This window comes from Danio rerio, chromosome 4, assembly GCF_052040795.2.
Source record: "Danio rerio strain M-AB ecotype USA chromosome 4, GRCz13ab, whole genome shotgun sequence".
In the NCBI taxonomy this organism is placed as follows: domain Eukaryota; kingdom Metazoa; phylum Chordata; class Actinopteri; order Cypriniformes; family Danionidae; genus Danio; species Danio rerio.
Genome location: NC_141024.2, coordinates 5063689 through 5072851, shown reverse-complemented (window position 1 = coordinate 5072851; position 9163 = coordinate 5063689). Strand labels below are relative to the sequence as shown.

The 9163-nt window shown below is 35.9% G+C and overlaps 1 protein-coding gene across 8 annotated transcripts in view; it reads left to right on the top strand.

The window, feature by feature from the left end:
* dgki (diacylglycerol kinase, iota) overlaps positions 1-9163 on the top strand; it is a 92001-nt gene continuing 82838 nt past the window's right edge. For all 8 annotated transcript variants that reach the window (XM_087247850.2, XM_087247847.2, XM_087247849.2 and 5 more), the window contains exon 1: positions 1-755. In XM_087247850.2, the coding sequence (XP_087103976.1) occupies positions 544-755 (212 nt within the window). In that variant the 5' untranslated portion in view covers positions 1-543. The remainder of the gene's footprint in view (positions 756-9163) is intronic.

Here is a 9163-nt window from a genome sequence, read left to right as displayed (position 1 = left end):
AGTGTCTCGTGAGCGTCCTGTCTGAACGAAGGCATTGTAAAAGACAATCGTGTCCGGTTTAAAGGCTCGCGTAAACAGCAGTGCTCCGGCGGCGGCTCGTCTCCACTGGGGCATCTTTCAGTCCCGGTCACCGCGGACACGTCAGAGATCCGCACGCGTGTGTGTCCAACCGGAGACCCTCTGCCCTACTTTCACCGCCTGATGCTGGAGGATGAGGAGGCAAATCCCATACTGTCCCCGCCGATGCATGCAGCTGTTGTTGTAGCTCTGCATGGATAGAGCCGCGCCGACCGTGCGTGCGCGTGACTGCGCGTAAATCGAGAATAAATCGATCGGTCGACTGTTTAGATAGATAGATAGATAGATAGATAGATAGATAGATAGATAGATAGATAGATAGATAGATAGATAGATAGATAGATAGATAGATAGATAGATAGATAGATATTGTTCGACACATGAGGGACATCGGAGGACACTGGATTTGGAAGGACTTCTAAGCACCAGAGGGGAGAAGGGGGTCCACTCGGTGCCGACCGGAGCATGATGGACCCCCTAGCCGACATGCGAGCGTCTCGGGCGGAGCGCAGCGGCAGAGGAGCCGCCGGTGGGGAATCGGCGGAAGATCAGACGCGCGGCTGCGGGAAAAACGCGGCGATGGGCGGCAGCGACAGCTTGAGCAGCTTCGCCGACATGGATGACTCGCTGGAGGATAAACTCAAAGGTCTGGCGTTCAGGAAGCAGATCTCCTATAGGTAAATATTCTCCGCCATATGGAGCGGTTTAATGTGACAGAAGGCATTTCTGTTTATTTGCTTGTGTTTGTGTGTGTGTTTAACAATGCATTTGTTGTGTGAATCAACACACACCGTCAACAAATAGCTGAATATGATAATAAATATGCCAGGTTTGTATTTGGGAAGTCCTTGTGAAAGGATAACGGATATGATCATGAGACCTAGCTGCAGCAAGTATATTTGGGGTAGTAGTGTGTCGTTTAATGAATTGCATTATGTGTGTTTAACAATGCATTTGTTGTGTAAATCAACACACACCCACATAGAATAGCTGAATATGATCATAAATACACATCTTGGTTTGTATCCTTGTGAAAGGATCAAGTATATTAATATGAATTATCATAAGACCTGCAGCAAGTAGGCTAGTATATTGGTGGTAGTGTGTATAGCATATGTTGTTTGAATCAACACAAACTCACAAAAATAACTAAATATTATTAGAAATATACTAGGTTTGTATCCTTGTGAAGGAATAACAGATATTATAATGAGAACTGCAGCAAGTAATAGATTTGTGGTAGTCAGTGTGTCAGTTAATGTATTGTATTAAGTGGAAACGTTGCATTATGTGTGTTTAACAATGCATTTGTTATGTGAATCGACACAAACACCCACAAAGAATAGCTGAATATGATCATAAACACACATCTTGGTTTGTATCCTTGTGGAAAGATGATGTATGTTAATGTAAGTTATCATAAGACCTGCAGCAAGTAGTATATTGGTGGTAGTGTGTCTGTTTATGAATTGCATTATGTGGAAACGTTGCATTATGTGTGTTTAACAATGTATAAATGCTGTTTGAATCAACACAAACAGCCGAACAAATAGTTTAATATTATAATAAATAGCCTAGGTTTGTATCCTTGTAAAAAGATAATGGATGTGATCATAAGACCTGCAGCAAGTAATATATTTGGGGTAGTCAGTGTGTCGATTGTTGTATTGCATTATGTGCAAACGTTGCATCATGTGTGTTTAACAATGCATTTGTTGTGTAAATCAACACCCACCCACCCACAAAGAATAGCTGAAAATGATCATAAATATACATCTTGGTTTGAGGAAGCATAATGTATATTAATCTGAATTATCATGAGACCTAAAGCAGGTATATTTAGGGTAGTCTGTGTGTCAGTTAATCTATTGCATTATGGGGAAACGTTGCTTTATGTGTGTTTAACAATGCATATGTTGTGTAAATTAACACACACCCACAAAAATAGCCGAATATGATCATAAACATACATCTTGGTTTGTATCCCTGTGAAAGGATAATGTATATTATTATGAATCATCATAAAATCTGCAGTGAGCAGTATATTGGTGGTAGTGTGTCTGTTTATGAATTGTATTAAGTGGAAACGTTGCATTATGTGTGTTTAACAATGCATTTGTTGTGTGAATCGACACAAACACCCACAAAGAATAGCTGAATATGATCATAAACACACATCTTGGTTTGTATCCTTGTGGAAAGATGATGTATGTTAATGTAAGTTATCATAAGACCTGCAGCAAGTAGTATATTGGTGGTAGTGTGTCTGTTTATGAATTGCATTATGTGGAAACGTTGCATTATGTGTGTTTAACAATGTATAAATGCTGTTTGAATCAACACAAACAGCCGAACAAATAGTTTAATATTATAATAAATAGCCTAGGTTTGTATCCTTGTAAAATGATAATGGATGTGATCATAAGACCTGCAGCAAGTAATATATTTGGGGTAGTCAGTGTGTCGATTGTTGTATTGCATTATGTGCAAACGTTGCATCATGTGTGTTTAACAATGCATTTGTTGTGTAAATCAACACCCACCCACAAAGAATAGCTGAAAATGATCATAAATATACATCTTGGTTTGAGGAAGCATAATGTATATTAATCTGAATTATCATGAAACCTAAAGCAGGTATATTTAGGGTAGTCTGTGTGTCAGTTAATCTATTGCATTATGGGGAAACGTTGCTTTATGTGTGTTTAACAATGCATATGTTGTGTAAATTAACACACACCCACAAAAATAGCCGAATATGATCATAAACATACATCTTGGTTTGTATCCCTGTGAAAGGATAATGTATATTATTATGAATCATCATAAAATCTGCAGTGAGCAGTATATTGGTGGTAGTGTGTCTGTTTATAAATTGTATTAAGTGGAAACATTGCATTATGCGTGTTTAACAATTTATAGTCTATGGTGTGTGAATCAACACAAGCAAACACCCACAGAAATAGGTGAATATTATAAGAGATATACCGTGGAAGGATAACAGATATGATCATGAGACCTGCAGCAGGTATATTTGGGGTAGTGTGTTGATTAATGTATGGCATTAGGTGGAAACGTTGCATTATGTGTGTTTAACAATGTATTTGTTGTGTAAATGAACACCCACCCACCAAGAATAGCTGGATATGATCATAAATACACATCTTGGTTTGTATCCTTGTAAAAGGATCAAGTATATTAATATGAGTTATCATGAGACCTGCAGCAAGTAGTATATTGGTCGGTTTATGAAATGCATTGTGTGGAAACGTTGCATTACTTGTGTTTAGCAAGCCTATGTTGCGTGAATCAACACAAACATCCACAAAATTAGGTGAATATTGTTATAAATATACTAGGTTTGTATCCTTGTGAAAGGATCATGGATATTCTGATGAGACCTGCAGCAAGTATATTTGGGGTAGTGTGTTGATTAATGTATGGCATTAGGTGGAAACGTTGCATTATGTGTGTTTAACAATGTATTTCTTGTGTAAATGAACACCCACCCACATAGAATAGCTGAATATGATCATAAATACACATCTTGGTTTGTATCCTTGTGAAAGGATCAAGTATATTAATATGAATTATCATAAGACCTGCAGCAAGTAGGCTAGTATATTGGTGGTAGTGTGTATAGCATATGTTGTTTGAATCAACACAAACTCACAAAAATAACTAAATATTATTAGAAATATACTAGGTTTGTATCCTTGTGAAGGAATAACAGATATTATAATGAGAACTGCAGCAAGTAATAGATTTGTGGTAGTCAGTGTGTCAGTTAATGTATTGTATTAAGTGGAAACGTTGCATTATGTGTGTTTAACAATGCATTTGTTATGTGAATCGACACAAACACCCACAAAGAATAGCTGAATATGATCATAAACACACATCTTGGTTTGTATCCTTGTGGAAAGATGATGTATGTTAATGTAAGTTATCATAAGACCTGCAGCAAGTAGTATATTGGTGGTAGTGTGTCTGTTTATGAATTGCATTATGTGGAAACGTTGCATTATGTGTGTTTAACAATGTATAAATGCTGTTTGAATCAACACAAACAGCCGAACAAATAGTTTAATATTATAATAAATAGCCTAGGTTTGTATCCTTGTAAAAAGATAATGGATGTGATCATAAGACCTGCAGCAAGTAATATATTTGGGGTAGTCAGTGTGTCGATTGTTGTATTGCATTATGTGCAAACGTTGCATCATGTGTGTTTAACAATGCATTTGTTGTGTAAATCAACACCCACCCACCCACAAAGAATAGCTGAAAATGATCATAAATATACATCTTGGTTTGAGGAAGCATAATGTATATTAATCTGAATTATCATGAGACCTAAAGCAGGTATATTTAGGGTAGTCTGTGTGTCAGTTAATCTATTGCATTATGGGGAAACGTTGCTTTATGTGTGTTTAACAATGCATATGTTGTGTAAATTAACACACACCCACAAAAATAGCCGAATATGATCATAAACATACATCTTGGTTTGTATCCCTGTGAAAGGATAATGTATATTATTATGAATCATCATAAAATCTGCAGTGAGCAGTATATTGGTGGTAGTGTGTCTGTTTATGAATTGTATTAAGTGGAAACGTTGCATTATGTGTGTTTAACAATGCATTTGTTGTGTGAATCGACACAAACACCCACAAAGAATAGCTGAATATGATCATAAACACACATCTTGGTTTGTATCCTTGTGGAAAGATGATGTATGTTAATGTAAGTTATCATAAGACCTGCAGCAAGTAGTATATTGGTGGTAGTGTGTCTGTTTATGAATTGCATTATGTGGAAACGTTGCATTATGTGTGTTTAACAATGTATAAATGCTGTTTGAATCAACACAAACAGCCGAACAAATAGTTTAATATTATAATAAATAGCCTAGGTTTGTATCCTTGTAAAATGATAATGGATGTGATCATAAGACCTGCAGCAAGTAATATATTTGGGGTAGTCAGTGTGTCGATTGTTGTATTGCATTATGTGCAAACGTTGCATCATGTGTGTTTAACAATGCATTTGTTGTGTAAATCAACACCCACCCACAAAGAATAGCTGAAAATGATCATAAATATACATCTTGGTTTGAGGAAGCATAATGTATATTAATCTGAATTATCATGAAACCTAAAGCAGGTATATTTAGGGTAGTCTGTGTGTCAGTTAATCTATTGCATTATGGGGAAACGTTGCTTTATGTGTGTTTAACAATGCATATGTTGTGTAAATTAACACACACCCACAAAAATAGCCGAATATGATCATAAACATACATCTTGGTTTGTATCCCTGTGAAAGGATAATGTATATTATTATGAATCATCATAAAATCTGCAGTGAGCAGTATATTGGTGGTAGTGTGTCTGTTTATAAATTGTATTAAGTGGAAACATTGCATTATGCGTGTTTAACAATTTATAGTCTATGGTGTGTGAATCAACACAAGCAAACACCCACAGAAATAGGTGAATATTATAAGAGATATACCGTGGAAGGATAACAGATATGATCATGAGACCTGCAGCAGGTATATTTGGGGTAGTGTGTTGATTAATGTATGGCATTAGGTGGAAACGTTGCATTATGTGTGTTTAACAATGTATTTGTTGTGTAAATGAACACCCACCCACCAAGAATAGCTGGATATGATCATAAATACACATCTTGGTTTGTATCCTTGTAAAAGGATCAAGTATATTAATATGAGTTATCATGAGACCTGCAGCAAGTAGTATATTGGTCGGTTTATGAAATGCATTGTGTGGAAACGTTGCATTACTTGTGTTTAGCAAGCCTATGTTGCGTGAATCAACACAAACATCCACAAAATTAGGTGAATATTGTTATAAATATACTAGGTTTGTATCCTTGTGAAAGGATCATGGATATTCTGATGAGACCTGCAGCAAGTATATTTGGGGTAGTGTGTTGATTAATGTATGGCATTAGGTGGAAACGTTGCATTATGTGTGTTTAACAATGTATTTCTTGTGTAAATGAACACCCACCCACCAAGAATAGCTGGATATGATCATAAATACACATCTTGGTTTGTATCCTTGTAAAAGGATCAAGTATATTAATATGAGTTATCATGAGACCTGCAGCAAGTAGTATATTGGTCGGTTTATGAAATGCATTGTGTGGAAACGTTGCATTACTTGTGTTTAGCAAGCCTATGTTGTGTGAATCAACACAAACATCCACAAAATTAGGTGAATATTATTTTAAATATACTAGGTTTATGTCCTTGTGAAAGGATCATGGATATTCTGATGAGACCTGCAGCAGGTATATTTGGGGTAGTGTGTCAGTTAATGTATTGCATTATGGGGAAACGTTGCATTATGTGTATTTAATAATGCATTTGTTGTGTAAATGAACACCCACCCACCAAGAATAGCTGGATATGATCATAAATACACATCTTGGTTTGTATCCTTGTAAAAGGATCAAGTATATTAATATGAGTTATCATGAGACCTGCAGCGAGTAGTATGTTGGTCAGTTTTTGAATTGCATTGTGTGGAAACGTTGCATTATTTGTGTTTAGCAATGTTTCGCCTATGTTGTGTGAATCAACACAAACACCCACAAAAATAGGTGAATATTATAATAAATATACTTGGTTTGTGTCCTTGTGAAAGGAAAGCGGATGTGATCATGAGAGCTGCAGCGAGTAATATATTTGGGGTAGTGTGTCGGTTAATGAACTGCATTATGTGGAAACGTTTTATGAGTGTGATGTTTGAGTATTGCCCGTTTGGCCTGTTATTGATTTGCTGGCAGAACTCAGCAGTGATTTCCTCCTGCACATGAAACCCTCGGGCGATCAGATTGACACTCGTGTTTGATTGTTTAATTGACATTTGACCAGTATGTGCATTCATATGACACGCTGGGCTTCAGCTGTGGAGGAGAAACATTTTACCACTATTCAGGGTCAGAAGCAGCACGCTTTGACATATTAAAGGTCGATTCTGCGTTGTGTTGTCGCCGTGTAATGCTGCTTTTTACGTATATTGGATTTACTAAATAGTCTAAGGTTCGTATGGGCTGAATTGAAACAAACAAATTAAATTGAACATTACTGTTTAATTGATTTGTTTAAATTCAGCCCGTATAAATTGTTTGCAACAACTTACCTTTAAAAGATTTAGTAAATCCAATGAATCTTTTTTTTCAGGGTGCTTAACTCTTAAAATAAAGATTATTTATTGAAATGATTTTTCCATATAAAGCCAATAACATCCATGGAACCCATGGAAATTTGCATGATCTCCCCGCGTTGGTGATGGATTCCTCTGGGTGCTCCGGTTTCCCCCACAGCCCAAACACATGCGCTGTAGGTGAATTGAGTAAAATTGAGTGTGTAGGGTATGTTTTCCAGTGCTGGGTTGCAGTGGGAAGGGCATCCGCTGTGTACAACATATGCTGGAATAGTTTGCGGTTCATTCTGCAGTGGCGAAATTAGACTAAGCCAAAGGAAAATGAATGCATGAAAAAATTAAACTGGATTTTTTTTTTTGCTGCAATCATTTTCAATGGTTCAACACAAGAAGTCAACATTTTTCAGCTCTTTTATATGCACCAAAATGGATATGCATGGTTCCTTATCATACACAGGTTTTATGAAGCAAAACAATTGGTTTTTGCAAGTAATTGAGAATTATTTAGCACATTATTAATGTGATTCTTAGCAAATTAGGCCTGAACGCCTTCACAGCAGTGCTAATTTAGTTTTGCCTGTATGTTTTTTTGACTTTGAAAGTGTCTGTAGTGCTTGACTATTTTTTTTTTTAAATCACATCAGGTTTAGCTAAAAGTCTTTAATTTTAAACTGAAGAAATCATGGATGGCCTTAAAGTAGGGCCGGGGGATATGGCAAAAATGCAATCTCGAAAATTATTTTCCACATTGAACAATAGCGATATACAGTTCAAGTCCGAATTATTAGCCCCCCTTTGATTTTGTGTTCTTTTTAAATATTTCCTAAATGATGTTGAACAGAGCAAGGAAATTTTCACAGTATGTCTGATAATATTTTTTTTCTTCTGGAGAAAGTCTTGTTTGTTTTATTTTGGCTACAATAAAACCAATTTTTAATTTTTCAAACACCATTTTAAGGTCAAAATTATTAGTCCCTTTAAGCTAATTTTCTGATAGTCTACAGAACAAACCATCATGATACCATCATTTTAGTGGTATCGAAGTGTCTTGAAAATTATCTAGTCAAATATTATTTACTGTCATCATGGCAATGCTAAAAGAAATCAGTTATTAGAGATGAGTTATTAAAACTATTATGTTTAGTAATGTTTTAAAGAAATCTTCTCTCCGTTAAACAGAAATTTGGGGGGAAAAATAAACAGCGGGGCTAATAATTCTGACTTCAACTGTATATTTTGATATAAGTTGTTAATGCTTTCAGATTTAGAAGAGTATCCCAACAATGACTGAAGCAACAAAACTTAGAGGACCCATTAAATGGCATAACATATTTTCGGGTGATAAATATCAATACTTTCCCAGAGATGGTTTGAGACTGGAAGGGCATCCGCTGCGTAAAAACTTGCTGAATAAGTTGACGGTTCATTCCGCTGTTGCGACCCCAGATTAATAAAGGAACTAAGCTGACAAGAAAATGAATGAATGAATGAAATTTCAGTACGTCTCTAATATCAACACACTTTTAGATTCCCATTCTTGGACATTCTGTTGTGTGATTGGCTCTTAGATAAGTATAGAGCAGAGATGCCCAAACTAGGGCCTGTAGACCAAATTTATGTGCGCTGAATTAAAGAAAAACAAATAAGTTGAGCAGTACTGCATTTTATTTGTTATTTAAATTCAACCAATTTGAACTGTTTGCAACCACTTACCTTAAAAAATAGTAAATATAATTAATCATTTTTTTAGCAAAAGTGCTTTTGAAACTTAAAATGAATCTTATATAGCATCGTTATTAAAAAGAAAACGCCATTTGGATGTTGTAAATGCTTCTTTTTTTTCTTTGTGCGAGCATAGTTGATCCTGTCTGTCATTCTTAGTC